At 44.7% G+C, this 18,121-nt stretch overlaps 1 protein-coding gene across 4 annotated transcripts in view; it reads left to right on the forward strand.

Moving 5' to 3' along the window:
* PARN (poly(A)-specific ribonuclease) overlaps nt 1-18,121 on the forward strand; it is a 190,217-nt gene that overhangs the window by 134,645 nt on the left and 37,451 nt on the right. For all 4 annotated transcript variants that reach the window (XM_085017517.1, XM_021086564.2, XM_085017518.1 and 1 more), the window contains one exon: nt 7,964-8,153. In XM_085017517.1, the coding sequence (XP_084873643.1) occupies nt 7,964-8,153 (190 nt within the window). The remainder of the gene's footprint in view (nt 1-7,963; nt 8,154-18,121) is intronic.

The following is an 18,121-nucleotide window of genomic DNA, read 5'->3' on the forward strand; positions in this document are numbered from 1 at the left end:
ACACCCATGGCATGAGGAAGTTCCCATACTGGGGATCAAACCTGTGCCACAGCAGTGACACCACCAGATCCTTGACCCAGCTGCACCACCAGGGAACTCCAGCCCTTCACATCCTTTTAAGCAGGGTGCCCTGAGCGGCTTCCTTCTCCTTGATCTTCTTCTTTACTGAGTGTCATCTACGAGTCAGGTGCAGTTGTGGAGGCCTAGGGGAAGCAAAGATGGATGAACCCAGTCCCCCCACCCCCACCTCTTCCTCTGTTGTCCTCTTTACAGGGCTTGGATCTCTTTCATGTGCCTTAGTTTTCACTCTTTAGCCTTAGTGCTTTATTTTTTATTTTTTATTTTTTTTGTCTTTTTGCCTTTTCTAGGGCTGCTCCCGCAGCATATGGAGGTTCCCAGGCTAGGGGTCGAATCGGAGCTGCAGCTGCTCACCACAGCCACAGCCACGGCAATGTCAGATCCAAGCTGTGTCTGCGACCTAAACCACAGCTCATGGCAATGCTGGATCCTTAACCCACTAAACAAGGCCAGGGATTGAACCTGCAACCTCATGGTTCCTAGTTGGATTCGTTAACCACTGCGCCACGACGGGAACTCCTAGCCTTAGTGCTTTAAAAAAAAAAAAAATCACCTTCACTGGAGAAGTGAGAAGTGGTCACTGTCTGAGGAAGAGCAAGGGATGCAGATCCAAGCCCTGGGTCCCGACTGTGTGCCTGAGGCAGGGGTGTGGGCCTCGCTGGGTGTCCAGGGCCATTGCCTTTTTTTCCTCGGTGTTGCCGTGAGGCTCAGGCTTGGTGATGTGCTCGACTGCCACTGCCACTGCTTGAGAGTCACAGCCAGCGCCTCTTGTTTCCGGTCCAGGGCTCTTTGTCCACTAGCTCAGCCTCCATCGCGGAAGCGTCTGGCCCCATTGAGTAAATATGGGGAAAGAGCCAGAATTGAGGTGGGGGCCGAACAGAGCTAGAGCCCCTGACGTGCACTAGCAGGTTTGCACTTTATCTTGAAGCCCCTGCAGAGTGTTACAGAAGCAGATGGACTGGCAAGGGTAAAGCAGGGCTGTCATCTGGGCTGGCTGCCCCCCTCACCACTGGGCACCCTAGGGATAGCTGCACTGCGCATGCTTCTGGCAGACCTCCCATCCCTGGTGCACCTTTGTACCCACCTAGTTCTTTGGGTGGGTCGAGGCAGGGAGGTACATCTAAGGTTTTTCCTTTTTTTTTTTTTTTTTTTTGGCCATGTCCATGGCATTCAGAAGATCCCCAGGCCAGGGATCAAACCTATGACGTATCAGCAACCCGAGCCACAGAAGTGACACTTCCGAATCCTGCATTGTCCACACCACAATGCTGCACCACAAAGGAACTCCCCAAGATCATTTCTTGAACACAGGAAAATGTTCAGAGTGACCACTAGGGTTGAACGGTGTGTGTGTGCGCGCGTGCACACGTGAAGTTGGCGCTCCTGTAGAAATCCAAGATAAAACCCTTCATTCTCTCTCTGGTAAAAGTTGAGAAGTAGTCATGCTGTCGAAAACCCAAACTTGATCGAATTATCATGGAATATGGGAAAACTTCTGAATCCAGTAGGTTTGAATTTAAAGAAGCAAAGACAAAGCAGCATTTGATGCCCTCCTGGTGTAGGGTCGAGACCCAGAGTGCCCGGCCCCAGGAGGTGGCTGTGGGAGGAGTCAGGGGAGGCCTGGGGGGACCCAGTCAGAAGTGGGCGCCATCGAGCATTCAAACACACATTGACAGTGGGGCCTAGGGTTGGGTCTGCAGAGCTGGCAGAGGCCACTCTCAACCCGTGTCACTTCTGGCGATGGGCTAACATACCAGGTGATCGGAGAGATGCCTTCTGCTCTTGACACAAAACCGTTGTATGCAGAGGTGGACACAGAGGGGTTTGCCTGTGTTAGCGCTAAATGACCTGATCTAGTGTGGCCCTAAGAAGCGAATAAATAAATAAATGACACAGCCTGGGACCCTTCCAGTACACATGGTGCCATGAAAAGAATATAGCTTGCTTTGGATCCCAGCACTTGTCCTCCTTTGGGACCTTGAACTAGTCACTTCTTCTGAGCTTCAGTGTCTTTCTGCATAAAGTCAGGGTAATCCGTACAGATTTTCCATACCTGGCAGAGTAAGGAGCCAGCAAATATTTCTCTTTCTTGTCACCGTTGGATTGATAAGCATAGAGGTGATTCCCTTAGGAACTGCCCGAGAACCTGATGTTGGCTGAGGTTAGCCCCTACAGAGAATGCAGGACGAGTGGTGTGTCACAGCTTTGGCTGTCCCCAGAGGCTCTCCTCCACCCACCCCACCCACCCCCAGCAGTGGCTGCAGTGAACTGATTTCAGCATCCGGATAACTAGGCTGCACACATGTCCTCAGCTTCCCGAGGAAGGTCTGAGAAGCCTGGCATTTTGGCAACAGTGCTTGTTTACAGCACACAGACCCTTCAGGGTCACCTCCTTATCACTGAAGATGTGGAAACCAGAAAACTCTTACCTCGTCTTGCAGAGACGAGTCTTAGACGGTCTTAGAAATGAAATGAAATGAAATGGCCCTTTGGAGTTGGACAGAAGGAACAGACGTCCTAAACAGTTTGTTTGACCTGTAATGAACATCCGTGAAACCACCACTCACCCGCACCTAAAATATCATTAAGAAATTACATCTTGGAGTTCCCGTGGTGGCTCAGTGGTTAACAAACCCGACTAGGAACCGTGAGGTTGCAGGTTTGATCCCTGGCCTCGCTCAGTGGGTTGAGGATCTGGCATTGCCATGAGCTGTGGTGTGGGTCTCAGACATGGCTTGGATCTGGCGTTGCTGTGGCTGTGGTGTAGGCTGGGGGCTACAGCTCCGATTAGAACCCTAGTCTGGGAACCTCCGTATGCCATGGGTGCGGCCCTAGAAAAGGCAAAAAGACAAAAAAAAAAAAAAAAAAGAAAGAAATTACATCTCGCTGTTCTTCTTCCCCATCCCATCCTCCCGACTCCCTGGCCGGACAGCTGCTCTCCTCAAAGTCGTGCTGACGCCTTTCTTGCCTTTTTTAGTTCTCTCTCTCTCCTTCCCCCTCTAACCCCCACCCCACCCCTTCCCTCTCCCTCTGCAAATCCACAAAATGATACCTTATTGTGCTTGTTATTTGCCTTTGCCTGAGGTTGAGCAACTCTTTATAACACTATCGCGTGATGTGCTCCTTTTTCTGTGAAATGACTCTGCGTGCTTTTCGTGTCTTCTGCCCGTTTTTCTGTTGGATGTTTGTTCCTTTACTGATTGGTAGGCGTTTTCAGGTATTCTGGTGCTAAGCCTCCACCAGTTGCACGGGTTACAAATACCTTCTCCTGGCTGGTAGAGTGTCTTCCCTCTTTAAAGCGGCTTCTGATGAACAAGTTTTCCTCGTCAGTGTAGCCAGACTTACTGATCTTTTTTTTTTTTTTTTTTTTTTTAAATGCTTAACAATTTTTTGTATCTTCATAAATTCTTTCCTGCTTCAAGCTTGGGAAGATATTCACTTCCATTTTCTTTTCAAGTTTTCAGAATTTGCTTTTGACATTTAAGTGCTTCATCCATCTGGAGTTGATTTTTCTGCCGAGTGTAAGAATCCAGTTTCTTTTTTTTTTTTTCCTATGGATAAACAGTTTTTCCAGCTTTGCCTTTTCCACAGTGTCATGCTGCCTGTGTCAAAAGTCAAAGTTGCACAGATGCGTAAGGTCTGTCTGTGTCCAGGCGCTTCTCTCCCATTGGTCACGTTATCTCTGTTACTCTTACTACACCGTCGTTTTTAAGTATTACTGGTTTATAGTAAGCCTTTTTAGCTAGCAAAGCAAGTCTCTCTTCTTTAGTCTTCAGAAATGTTTGGGTTGTCATTGTTCCATTTAAGATTTAAGATCCAACCTTTCACATTCCACAGAATTATTGAGGTATAAGTTATATATATACAGTGAAACATACTGTTCTGTTATATTGGTCTTTGTTTTAGTTTTTATTGTTATTTTTGCTTTTTAGGGCCATACACCCGCAGCATATGGAGGTTCCCAGGCTAAGGGGTCTCATCAGAGCTGTAGCCGCTAGCCTACGGCCAGAGCCACAGCAACTCGGGATCTGAGCCGCATCTGCGACCTACACCACAGCTCACGGCAACACCAGATCCTCAGCCCACTGAGCGAGGCCAAGGATTGAACCCACAACCTCATGGTTCTTAGCCGGATTCATTTCCGCTGTGCCACAGCCGGAACTCTGGTTTTTGTGTGAATAAATGCAGACCATCATGTCATCATCACCACCATCAAGACATAGGGCCCCCCCTCCAAAAAAAAAATAGGACCCCCAGAATTCTCTCACCCACTTTGCGGCTGACCTTCCCCGTCTCACTGCTCTGTGTTCTGTTGAGGTTTTTTAATCTCATTTTTAATTTTTTCCAATGTTTTACTAACATGTTGGAATTTTTAAAAGTGAAATTGCATTAAAGCTATAGATCAGTTTTGGCTGGAATCTACATCTTACGTCAAGTCTTCTGATCCGCGAACATCATGACTCTCAGCTTAGTTGGAGAGAGTTTTTTGCTTGACAATAATGGAAAGTTCTAAATTTTTATGTTTTTTTTTTTCACTCTCCACTAGGACTATTTTTTTTTACTTTTTTCATTATTAAAATATAGTTGATTTACAGTGTTGTGCCAATTGAAAGTTCTAAATTTTTAGAAAAACGTCTACATATTTTAAGTAGTTCTTTAAGAATCCTGTGAAGGAAACATTTTGGAATTGTCGATCGACACAGACACATAAATACCCGCAAATATATGTCAGACTTGGGGCAATATTACATTAAAAAACGAAAATCCTGTTTTGGTTCCAGACCGGCTGTTGCTCACACAGCAAGACCATAGGCAAGCTGATGCTCAGTCCCTTTATCTGTGTGGTGCCTGGGATGCCCCTTCCTCTTGGGGCGGCTGTGGTGATTGAACCCCGTAAGGGGTGTGAGCAGACCCTGCCCAGGGAGGCCCAGGGTGGGCGGGGAGGCTCTGGGGGAGGAGCCGCTCTCACTCATCTGCAGGGAACTGGGGAGGGCCCCCACCGCGTTTGGTTTCCCGGTGGCTTTAACAAAGCGGCACGACCGAAAGCTAGCCCTGAATCATTTCCCTGACACATTTGGAGAAGGTTCGTGTTACCAAGCCGCCTGGCCCACGCTGCTGCTGCCGCCGCCGCCGCCGCCGCCGCCGCCGGGCGAGCTGGAATCGCTGGAGAACACAGCTGACAGCCAGTTCATTTTGCTGATTCATCCATTAGCGGGGTGGCTCCCAGCCAGAGCTTGGCTCCGAGATGAAAGGCCGAGAGCTGCAAAGCTGCTGGGCCTCGAAGGAATGCTGGTACATGACTGCCACGTGAAGGCCAGCGGTGACAAGTGGGCTGTTATTCGTTTCCCCCGTGTAGCGATCCTACTTCCACATGTGCTCCGATGAACTCGCCACCGTGGTCAGCGAGCCGCTGGTGACGTTCGTCCTCGGGGCTGAGCACCGCGTTCTTGGGAAACAGCCGGACGCTGTTCACTAGATCATCTTGGCTCCTTTATGACCTTATCATCTGCTTTGCTTTCATGGGGAACGTTGACTCAAGCTGACTCTTTTCCCGGGTTGTCCAAATCAAACTCGAGAGAGCGGCGTTATTGCGGGTGTCATCCCTGAGGGGCCTCCTTGCACGTAAACCTGCCCGAGTGAGGAACGAAACGCAGGAAAATCCAGGCGATGCACTTTGGCCGACGAGCCGCAGTACAGCATGGTCACGTAGAAGTGGCGGCTTCTCCTTCTGTATCACCCGGAGAGATGAACCTGCTCTAGCAGCTTGCCTCAGGCCTACGGGAAGCTCTCCATGTGACGGGTGAGCCCGAGAGGGTGGAACTCGATCTGGTTTTCCCAGATCTCCAGCATTGTCCCTGGGACGGACACTCGGGGAGCAGCTGCTGGATGGACGCATGGATGGACGGCGCTTGTTGGTCATACACGTGGCTCAGTGGTTAGATCAACGGGGCAAGAGAGTCAGGGGTGCAGCCCTTTGAAAGCAAGAAAAGTCACTGTCTGGAGAAATAACATTTTCAGGAAAGGATCCTCTTTCTGGGGGTCTCCCATCCCAGTGACTTTGGTCAACAGCGTATCTGCAGAACTGAATGCTTTCTGTTCCCCTCCTGGGAGTGAGTCAGAGCACCCTGTTTTAGGCTCCCATTGCAATAACTCGCCCTACTTCCTTGGGAAATGTGAAAGTTCTTAAATACCCTTAGTGGTCCCCCCCCCTTTTTTTCTCTTCAATTCAGGAGTGAGTATTTGAAAAGTTCAGCCAACTTAGTAAAGAACAACTTTTTAAAAACAAGACTGGGAGCCATTTTTCTTTTTGTTTATTTTGCTATGCTCTTTAGATGGCTAACCATTTAGGGCATGACATTCTGTAGCTCCTGTCGTGCTGAGCAATTGCTGGCAAGTCTAGCTCACTTGGAGTGAAGAGGACAGAGTCAGGTGTGAGGTATGTGGGGCGTGTCTGCCTGTCTCCCACGTAATATTTGCTGAGAACCGCTCTGTACCAAGAGCTGAAGTGGGTGTACAGTCTAGTTTGGACGCTGTGGCGCATGTGCAGCTGCCCAGGTCCCAGGTCTGCTCCCACAGCCCCTCCCAGCACAGCCCGGCCCCTGCTGTCTTGCTGGTGGTAGCTGTGGGCAGGGAGAGGGCGCCCCGGGGGGAAACCTGCTCACGCTGCAGAAGCCGGAACCAGCACGTGGGTACCCACCTGCCAGCAGGTTTCCATGGGTTCTCACACCCACCCTTCCTGCACCTTCCATCCCCCAGCCTCTCCGAGGAGGAGGCAGCAGGACCAGTCTGGCCTTGGTCAAGCATTAACACCAAAGAGAGAACGAGCTCCAGCTCTCAAGTGCTCCTGCCAGAGGCACATTACAGAGAATTAGCGGTCTTTAAAAGCAGAAGGAGAGGCTTGTCTCAAGTATTGTGGGAATATCTTCAGTCTGCAGCGTCCAAAGTGAAATGCGGAACAGCAGGAAGGGCCCCGGCCTTAGGGTCGAAGCGGCCTGGCTTTGCATCCCAGCACTGCTGCCGGCCTGTGCTGTGGTCCAAAATCATCCCCCAACGTCTGTGCCCCTGCCTTCTCATCTTCAATAGAGATAGTTTCTCCCTTGCGAATGCACCGTGAACAGCAGACATGTATGCAGAACAGCAGGGCACAGACAGAATGGATCTTCAGTGTTTGACATGGTGGTCAGCACTGCTGTCACTGTTGCTTTTCTTTTCTTTTCTTTTTTTGTCTTTTTAGGGTCACACCCACGGCATATGGAGGTTCCCAGGCTCAGGGTTGGATCAGAGCTGTAGCCGCAGGCCTACACCACAGCCACAGCAACACCAGATCTAAGCCACGTCTGCAATCTACACCACAGCTCACAGCAATGCTGGATCCTCAAGCCAGTGAGCGAGGCCAGGGACCGACCCTGCGTCCTCATATACTAGTCAGATTCGTTTCCACTGAGCCACAACGGGAACTTCCCACTGTTGCTTTTCTTGTCATCTTTATTTTTTTAACCACGTAAGTAAGGGTATACCGTTTTCCCTTGGTGGTTTGGTTTTGTTTTTCATTTTCTTACTCTGGAAAGGAGGACTTTTCAAGCGATAATGTTGCCTGCAAGATAGCGTTTTATTTACATCATGCTAACTCTTCATAGTGCAGAGCACTTTGCACACAGCGGGGGAGCCTGGGGAGCTGTGACTCTCTGTTCCCAGGTGAGAAGACTCAGGCTTGGAAAGCCTCTGGGACGTTCCCAAGGCCGCCTGGCTTCCAAGCGGCAGAGCCGGGATCGCAGCTCAGACCTGCCCCAGGACCCCTCTGACCACCTCTGTCTGGCCACCTTTCAGAAGTGACACCCCTGGGACTAAGCCAGACTCTGATCGGGATGTTTTCTTTCCCTTCTAGCTGTCAATACCAGCAAATATGCAGAAAGCTATCGGATCCAGACCTATGCTGAATACGTGGGCAGAAAACACGAGGAGAAGCAGATGAAGCGAAAGTGGGCAGAAGATGGTTGGAAGGAGGTTGAGAGGAAGCGGTCAAACAGCCAGTGCCTCCCCTACGCGCCGCAGAATCACTACTACCACGCCGATGGGTAAGCGTGCTTGCCGTCGATTTGAAAGGGCAGCGTTGTCTTAGCAAAAGCTCTTCTGGCGGCTCCTTACAAGATTGTGAGCAGCGAACCTGACTTGTGAGAGAGACTTTTTTCCACCTTCTCACGTAACATCAGAAGTTCCTGCTCCCTTAATTCATTCTGTGCTGTAGAGACCATTTCAGTTAACACTCACAAAACCCCAGCGAGGCGGGCGGGGTACATCTCCCGTGTTAGGGGTGAGGAAACAGGCTGCATGACTTGCCCGCCGTTCAGGGAGAGAGCCAGGGGGACAGCTGACCTTTTTCATGTCTGACCCCTTCCTTCTCTCAGGCTGCCACGTTCATGCTTCTGACTGATCGTCTGAACCCCTTTCAGATCCCCCGCAGACCTGGAACCACGTGCCTGCTGTAGAGAGTGAACTTGACACATACATCCTTTACTTACTCATGATCCTACTTTCAGAGGATAAATACTGCGGATATTTTAGGATCTTTGTGAAACTGTAGAACATAGGTATAAAAAAGAGGTTGGGGAGGGAGTTCCTCGTAGAAAGTTGCAAAGATTAGAATGGTGTGAATGAACAAATTAGCCATAATCCCACCAGCCAGAAGCAATCATTATTAATATTTTGGAGTTCCCGTCGTGGCACAGCAGAAACGAATCTGACTAGGAACCAAGAGGTTGCGGGTTTGATCCCTGCCCTTGCTAAGTGGGTTAAGGATCCAGCATTGCCGTGAGCCGTGGTGTAGGTCACAGACAGAGCTCGGATTCTGTGTTGTTGTGGCTGTGGTGTAGGCCAGCAGCTGTAGCTCTGATTCGACCCCTAGCCTGGGAACCTCCATATGCCACAGGTGCAGCCCTAAAAAGACAAAAGACAAAAAAAAAAAAAAAAATCGCTCTTAATATGTTGGATTTCCCTCCATATGTTTAAATTCTTTTTTAGAGATTTTTTTTGAAATGAGGTACACATATCTAAAATGTATAGAGGAGTTCCCATCATGGCTCAGTGGTAAAAAATCCAGCTAGTATCCATGAGGACGCAGGTTTGATCTGTGGTCTTGCTCAGTGGGTTAAAGGATCCGGTGTTGCTATGAGCTTTGGTGTAGTTCACAGACAGATGTGGCTCAGATCTGGCATTGCTGTGGCTATGGCGTCGGCCAGTGGCTACAGCTCCAATTCTGCCCCTCACCTGGGAACTTCCATGTGCCGTGGGTGTGGCCTTAAAAAGACAAAAATAAAACAAAATAAATGTTTAACAGTTATATATGCCCATGTACCTATGACTCAGAGCAAGCCTTAGAACATTTTTATCTCCATCCTCTAAATTTCCTTGTGCTCCTTTTCAAGCAACTACAATCCTCTCCTCCCCTGAGCAACTATTTAAAGTTTCTGTCACTATGGATTAATTTTGATTATTCTTGAAATTTATAAAAAGTGGAATCATGTGGTATTGTGTTTAGCTTCTTTCACTTAGCGTGTTTTTGAAATTCGTCTTTGATACTGTGTGTATTAGGAGTTCATAAATTTTTATTGTTCAGTAGTGTTTGATTGTACGATTATACATTTACCTGTTGTGTTGGTGGATATTTGGGTCACTTCCAGATAGAACTGTTAAAAATAAGGCTGCTATGAACATTTCTGTTAAAAAATTCTTATGGTCATATGTTTTCATTTCTCTTGAGTAAATATCTAAGAGTAGAATTGTTGGTTCCTAGGACAGGTGTATATTAAACTTTATAAGAGCTGCCAAACAGTTCTTCAAAGTAGATACACCATTTTATACTTCACCACTATTATATGAAAGTTCCAGTTGTTCCACATCCTTGTCAACTCTTAATGCTGTCGGTTTTTTTAATTTTAGCCATTCTAGAGGATATAGGATGTATTGCATTGTGATTTTAATTTGCATTTCTCTGGTTGACCACCTTTTTGTATTCTTCTTGACCATTCAGATATTTTCTGTTTGAGCTGGGTATTTTAAGTCTCTTGCCCACTTTCTAATGGGTCTGTGTCTTTTTACTGTAGATGTGTAGTTCTTTTAATGTATTCTGGATACATATCCGTTGTCAGATATGTGTGATATAAATACATATTTTTGAGTCTATGGTAGTACATTCATTTTATTAGTGATGCGTTTGATGAGCAGATGTTTTTAATGTTGATGAAGTCCTTTTAATAGTTTTTTTTTTTTATGGTTAATGGGTTTTTTCCCATCCAGAAAAATCTTTGCCTACTTAATGTTGCAATACTTTTTTGTTTTCTTCTAGAAGGTTTATAATTTTAGCTTTCACAATTAAGTCTGACCCATTTCAACATTAATATTGTATGAGATAGGAATCAGGGTTTAGCTTTTTTCCATATGGATTTCTAGTTGTTCTGATAACATTTGTTATAAAGGCTTTTTATTGTTGAATTGACTTGACACTTTTGCCAAAGATAAATTGACCATGTATGTCTAATTCTTTTTCCACTCATTTTTATACCTATTCTTATACCACTACCACACTTTCTTATTTTCTGACTTTATAGTGAGTCTTAAAATCAGGTAGCATAACCTCTCCAACATTGTTGTTTTTCATACTGTTTTGAAAATCTAGATCCTTTCTATTCCACATAATTTTTTTTGTTTTGTTTTTTTGTTTTTTTGCCTTTTCTAGGGCTGTTCCCACGGCATATGGAGGTTCCCAGGCTAGGGGTCGAATCGGAGCTGTAGCCACCAGCCTACACCAGAGCCACAGCAACGTGGGATCCGAGCCACGTCTGTGACTTATACCACAGCTCACGGCAATGCTGGATCCTTAACCCACTTAGCAAGGGCAGGGATCAAACCTTCAACGTCATGGTTCCTAGTCAGATTCGTTGACCACTGTGCCACAATGGGAACTCCTATTCCACGTAAATTTTAGAATCATCTTGTTTGTTTCTTCTCTAGACCTGTTTTGTAGGTTTTACTGTTAGAAGTCTTATATGTCTTATGTTAATTTTCTCTAAATGTTTATATTATTGATTGCTTCTTAAATTTCATTTTCAAATTGTTCACTGCTTCTATATAGACATATAACTAACTATATGTTGACCTGGTATCCTGCAACCTTTGAAAATTCACTTACTCAGATAGGTTGAGTGTTTTTTTTTGTTGTTGTTTGTTTGTTTTTGATATTCTGCAGGGTTTTTAATTTAGACAGTCATGTTGGTATACTGGTAACAATGGTTTTGTTTCTTTTCCAGTCTTTATGTCTTTTCTTTTTCTTGCTGTATTGCACCTACTAGTACCTTTGGTGTATTGTTAAAGTGGGATGAGTTGATATCCCTGCCTTGCTTCCAGTGTTGGAGAGGGGAAGTTAGTTCAGTGTTTCACCTTGAACTACAATTCTTAGATTGTTCATACAAGACTTTTTTTAAGTTGAAAAATTTCCTTTGTGTTTCTAGTTTACTAAGAGTTTGTATCCTGAATAGGTATTGATAATTTTTGGATGCTGTTTCTGTATCTTTTTAAATTATCGTATGGCTTTTGCCCTTTGTTAATATTTTGAATGGCATTGATTGGTTTTTGAATGTTTAATCAGATTTGCATTCCTGGGAGAAATTCCGCTGGGTCATGATGCATTTATCCTTTTTAACTTATTGTTGGGTTTGTTTTGTATTATTAAACATTTTTATGCCTTTGTTCATGAGGAATATTAGATTGTAATTTTTTCTTTTTTTATGTCTTTGTTGTTTTGGTATCAGGGTTATGCTTACTTCATAAAACCAGTTAAGAAGTTCCTCTTCTGTTATTTTGTGACAGTGTGACAATTATTGTTCAATTTTACCAGTAAAGACATCTGGGCATAAGGGTTTTTTGTGGAGTGGTTTTGGTTATGAACTCAGTTTCTTTAATAGATATGAGATCATTTAGATTTTCTGCTTCTTCTTGTATCACTTTTAGGAATTTGTGTTTTTCAGTGAATGTTCCATTTTATTTAAGTTGTCAAATTTTTTAGCATAAGATTATTAGTTTAAAATATTCCCTTATAATTTCGATATCCTTAGGGTCTATAATTACGTCCCTTAAAAAATTCCTAATGTTGGTAATTTTTATCTTCCTTTTTTCCTTGATAGGTGTTTATCAATTAATTCTTTCTAAGAATCCACTTTTAACTTTGTTCTTTTTCTCTCTTTTATTTGTGTCTACTTTTTTTTTCATTTTTCTATAGTCTTATTACTTCTTTGGCTTATTTTGGATTTACTAGTTATTCTTTGGATTCTTTGGATTTAATGTGTTATTCTCCCATTTTAAGACGGGAACTTAACTCATTGATTTTATGTGTTTCTTCTTTAGTAAAAGCTTTTAAAGCTGTGAATTTTCCTTTAGTTTTTGCTGAGCCACATCCCACATATTTTGATACGTTGTCTTTTCACTATCTTATATTAAAAAATATTTTCTAATTTCTCTTGTGCTTTCTTCAATAACACATAAGTTATTTAGAACTTCTTTGATAATTAGTAAGACATGTTTTATGGCCTGACATGTGGTCTGTCTTGGTGCATGTTCTCTGTACATGTGAGTGACCATTTTAAGTTATGTTGGTTCATGGTTTGTGCAACTCTTCTATATGTTTACTGATAGAGGGTTGGATTTTTTTGTTGCTTTTGTTGGGTTTGTTTTTTTTTTTTTTTTTTTTTTTTTTGGTCTGCTTTTTCTTTCAGCTGTTGAAAGTGGTATGGAAATCTCCAGTTATGTTGTAGACTTGTTTATTTCTCCATTTATTTTATCAATTTTTGCTTCATATATTTTGAAGCTCTTTTGATGGGTATCTGCCCATTTGGAATTGTTATGTCTTCTTAATGAATTACCCCTTTTATCATCATGGAATATTTCTCTTCAGTTCCGGAAAGAAAATGTTTATTTTGCCTGGTATTAACATAGCTACTCTTGTTTCTTATGCTTGGTGTTTGCCTTTGACTAGCAACTTCTTTGTCTTTATAATTAAAGTGTGTTTCTTATAAACAGCTCAAGGTTGGATCTTGTTTTTTAATCCATTCCGACAATCCCTGTCTTTACATTTAATCTAATTAATGATACAAGTGAGTCTTTCTTCCATCTTGGCATTGTTTCCTTTTGTTGGTACTTGGTGCTTTTTCTGTGTCCTTCTGCACCTCTTTTCTGTCACTTTTTGGATGAATTGTGTGTTATTTAGTGTTTGCTGATTTTATAGCATCCCATTTTATCTTTCCTATCAACTTTTTGCTTATACCTCTTTGTGTTATTTTTTTGTCATTGCGCCAGAGTAATAGTTGGCAAACTAATAGCTTATAGGTCAGATCTGACCCACCTGTTTTTACAAGGTTTTGGAGGGACACAGGCATGCCTGTTAATTTACATATGGCCTCTGGCTGCTTTTGCATTAGGATGGCAGATTTGGGCAGCTGTAACAGAGACCATATGTCCTACAATGCTCAAAATGTTTGCTATCTTCCCTTTCCAGAAAATTTTGCTGACCCCTGCCCTAGAGCCTCACCGTTCAGTGTGGTAGCCACTGACCGCACGTGGCTAACGAGTACTTCAGCCGCAGCTAGTCCAAACCGAGATATGTTGTAAATTTAAAATACATACCTGATTTTGAAGAATTGATTACATCTTAAAATCATAACATTTTAGATACATTGGGCTAATTAAAAATATTAAAATTACAGCCACAGCAACGCGGGATCCGAGCCGCATCTGCGACTTACACCACAGCTCACAGCAGCGCCGGATCCTTAACCCACTGAACGAGAGGCCAGGGCTGGAACTTTCAACCTCATGGTTCCTAGTTGGCTTCGTTTCCGCTGCACCATGATGGGAACTACTCTTTTTTTTTTTTTAATGGTAGTTCGTAGAAAATTTTAAATTGCATACCTGGTTCACAGTATATGTCTGTTGGCCAAGCACTGCTCTAGACATTATTATATGCCTCTCTCATGTATCACAGTTTACCTTCAAGTGAAAATTATACTGCTTCATGAACAAGGTTCTTAAAAGAGTCTCTTTCCATCTACCCCACGCCCCATCCTTTGTGATCTTTTGTGGCGTCTTTTGCTTCTATATTCAGTAAAACTTGATGTGCTATTGCATTTGTTCCTTTTTTTCTCTGTCTTTAAGACAGTTAATACTCTTTTAAAAAGAGGAGAGGGGACTATGGTAGGGGGGAAATGGCATAAGAGTAAACATAAAAATTCAAGCATCACGAGAAAGGTCCAGTTATGACTGTGCAGGGCCTTTATGGTTGACTCTGTAACCCACTTGTGTTGCCTCCAGAGGGTTGACTGTGAGACCTTGGGAGACACATCACAACAGCTGAGCTTCTAGGGTTGACTGTTAGCAGTGCTGAAGGAGGTAGATGCCCATTTTTCTGCTGTTTGCAGTGGTGTCGTAGCAGCAGGCTTCTCTTCTTTTCTGTCTTAAATTCAGGGCTCAGACTATTCGAGGATTTTATAGTCGATAACTAGACAAAAGATAGGATTCAGGGTCTGGAAATTGGACCAGACATAAATTTGCTTGAGAAGGAAGAAGCAGGTTTGGTTTGGTGGCAGGAGATCTGAATAAGTACAGGTTTGGGGCATTTGGGGAATCTCCCTTTGCAGTGGACCAAAAGCTTTTGAGATCTCTTTAACAGATATTTGGCTCCATAAATAAACACTGATGTTTGCAGCAGCCCTGAAAACAGATGCTGTTACCATGCCCATGGTGTTAAGAATGTTCTATTATTAAAGCAAAGGGTTTTCCAGAGCCACTTTGCCCTTTAAGAGATTTGGTCACTCGCATCTATGGGTTATTTTGCTCTTTAGATGATTTTATTTCACCTGTTGGGAAACACCCTTTGGTTAGTCTCTTCCTTCTAGCTTTGCCTTTCTGTGAAACGAAGTTTCAGCCTTCCCTGAAAATGTAGTAGCTTCCTGGGAATTCCTGCTTAGGTAGGAAACGCTACAGCCTCTGTCAAAGCTCTGGTTTTCCGATTTCATCCCATTTTCACCTAAAGTTCTTGGTTTCTAACACATCATTGCATGTGCACAGTCCATTAGGAAACGAGGGGACAGTCCTTTAGAGACGAGAAGGATTCTCTTGTCCAGGACCCACGGCTTTGTCAGACGTACATGTTTATTCGCAAGGAGGCCCGTGGAGCCAGCGTATCCCCGCGCCACCCCGCCCCCCAACTGAAAGACGCCTCAGAGACACAGAGGCCCGGCGTGGAAAGGGAACTGAGTTGTATCAGGCAGCTGCACAGCCAGGGCTCTAGCTTAGGCTCAGCTCATGGCTTGGGAAGGACGTGCTTCCTTCTCCCCTTCAGTGGATACCCAGCACGAGCCCGCTATTTGTCTCTGTTTTTTCACCTTAAGTGGGGCTTTTTGCTGGAAAGATTGCTCGCATCCCTTCTAGCTCTTAAATCCCAAATGTTCTTACACTGTATACAGTGTCGGGCATGAGGCGGAAACTGATCAAAACCCTGTGAGATTCCTTGATAATCTCAGATAGTGGGTAGTTTCTTCTCAACTTGAGTTGGATTTTTGAAAATCCTTGTGTGGGAGAACTTTTAGTTAAGACGTGTATAATAAAAATAAGATTAGGTAGGGGTTCCCACTGTGGCTCAGTGGAAATAAATCTGACTAGTATCCATGAGGACACAGGTTCGATCCCTGGCCTTGATCAGTGGGTCAAGGATCTGCTGTTGGTGTGAGCTGTGGTGTAGGTCTCAGGTGTGGCTCGGATCCTGCGTTGCTCTGGCTGTGGTGTAGACTTGCAGCTGCAGCTCCAATTCAGCCCCTGGCCTTGGAATTTCCATAAGCCACAGGCGCTGTGAAAAAGCTAAAATAAAATAAGGTTGGGTAAACCACTGTCACAAGTGAACTGATGAAAGCCCTTTACCACACAGAAATGATGAAGACAGCACCCCAAACAGACGCGTTCAGGGTGTTATGGCCATAGACAGCCGAACAGACGCTTTCACTACAGACTGCCTTTCGCATACCCACCTGCTGTCTATATGCTGGGCTTTTTTTTTTTTTTTTTTTTTTTTTGTCTTTTTCGGGCTGCACCCACGACATATGGAGGTTCCCAGGCTGGGGGTCCAATCAGAGCTGTAGCCACCGGCCTACACCACAACCACAGCAACCCAGGACCCAAGCTGCGTCTGCAACCTACACCACAGCTCATGGCAATGCCAGATCCTTAACCTACTGAGCAAGGCCAGGGATTGTACCTGCATCCTCATGGATGCTAGTCAGATTCGTTTCCGCTGAGCCATGACAGGAACTCCCATTATACTAGACTTTCTTTGAAGCCCCTGCTCCCCAGGATTTCAAGATAGTTAGCACTTGTTGGCTGCAGTCTTGGTCCTGTGGACCTTTTTTGTCCTGTATGTCTTGGTCATCGGTTTTCACACTCATCACTAGTCCTGCTTCTAGGACTCCGAGTGGGTGCCTCTCGCTTTCAGTCCCCCTCCCTCTTCCCCCGCCCCCCCTGCGCACCGCCACCCGGTGCTCTGTGTCTGTACAGCCTGAGCTGCACCGCCTCCAGCCGCCAGCTCTCTCCCTCTCAGCGGCTGAGAAGCGCGCTCAGATGCTGAGTGTTGACCGTCTCTTGGTTCTTTTCTCTTGCCCCTGGTTCTGCTGCAGAACCTGTGTTGGGCTTTGACTGCTGCTTCTCTTCCTCCTTCTCCGCTTCCTTTTTCTGGGGAAATTTTCCTTTTTTTCTTTTTTTTGTTCTTGTTCCTTTCTTGGTTCTTTATCTTAGGAACAGACCTGACGTCTATGTCTTGATGTCTACTGAATGACGTTTCCACAATTTGCATATCCCTTTGGACAGACCCTCAGCTTCTAGAAAGGATGATCCCAGCTGCCTGGTTCAGGAACCTCAGAAGCTTTCTTGCGCTGGGGCAGAGTCTGCGTTGGCAAATTCACTGTAGAGCTTGTGGGTTAAGCCTATTTCAGCAGAAAACGTGTTTCCCACAACACTTTTTAAACCGTTAGAGTGATAGATAAATGCACATAATTTTTAAAAATTCACGCAGTATGAGAGAATGTAAAATAAAGGCATGGGGGGTGGGGGAAATCGTGGCTCTAGTCCCAGTTCTTTTTCTCAGTAGCAGCTACTCTTATCATTTTCTTTTGATGGTTTCCATTATACTTTCTTTTTTTGTCTTTTTGCCTATTTCTTGGGCTGCTCCCTCGGCATATAAAGGTTCCTAGGCTAGGGGTCTAATCGGAGCTGTAGCTGCTGGCCTACACCAGAGCCACAGCAACGTGGGATCCGAGCCGCATCTGTGACCTACACCCCAGCTCACGCCAATGCTGGATCCTTAACCCACTGAGCAAGGGCAGGGATCGAACCCGCAACCTCATGGTTCCTAGTCAGATTCGTTAACCACTGAGCCATGACGGGAACTCCGATTTCCGTTATACTTTTAAGTAATACCTCTGTTTCTAGTCTTAGGAATTTCGACCAATATATCTCAAACACTTTTTTTTAGATTTAAAATTTAACTTGTATTGGAATTCCCGTTGTAGCTCAGCAGTAACGAGCACAGCTAGTATCCCTGAGGGTTTAATCCCTGGCCTCGTTCAGTGGCTTAAGGATCCGATGTTGCCGTGAGCTGTGGTGTAGGTTGCATACGCAGCTCGGATCCCGCATTACTATGGCTGTGGTGTAGCTATAGCTCCGACTTGACCCCTAGTCTGGGAGCTTCCATATGCATATTTCTTTTTAAATATTAATTTTAAAATTGAAATTTAAAGTTTTAAAACTTCTGTATTTCTTTTTAGGTGTGGCCCTAAAAAGAAAATTAAAAGCAAGCTTAACTTGTATATATTACCTTCTCTCTGTGTCTCCCTTCTCACTCTGGTTAGGGATCTTATTTACACTTCTCACTAGTTTTTTTGTATCTGTATTTTGTGCCTTCTTGAGAACTTTTATTTTTTTTGCTTTTCAGGGCCTCACCCATGGCATATGG

The sequence above is a fragment of the Sus scrofa genome, chromosome 3 (genome assembly GCF_054392235.1).
Source record: "Sus scrofa isolate SSC_HxYL_T2T_F1_AM1 chromosome 3, Sscrofa_HxYL_maternal_Yorkshire_Landrace_v2.0, whole genome shotgun sequence".
NCBI lineage: Eukaryota > Metazoa > Chordata > Mammalia > Artiodactyla > Suidae > Sus > Sus scrofa.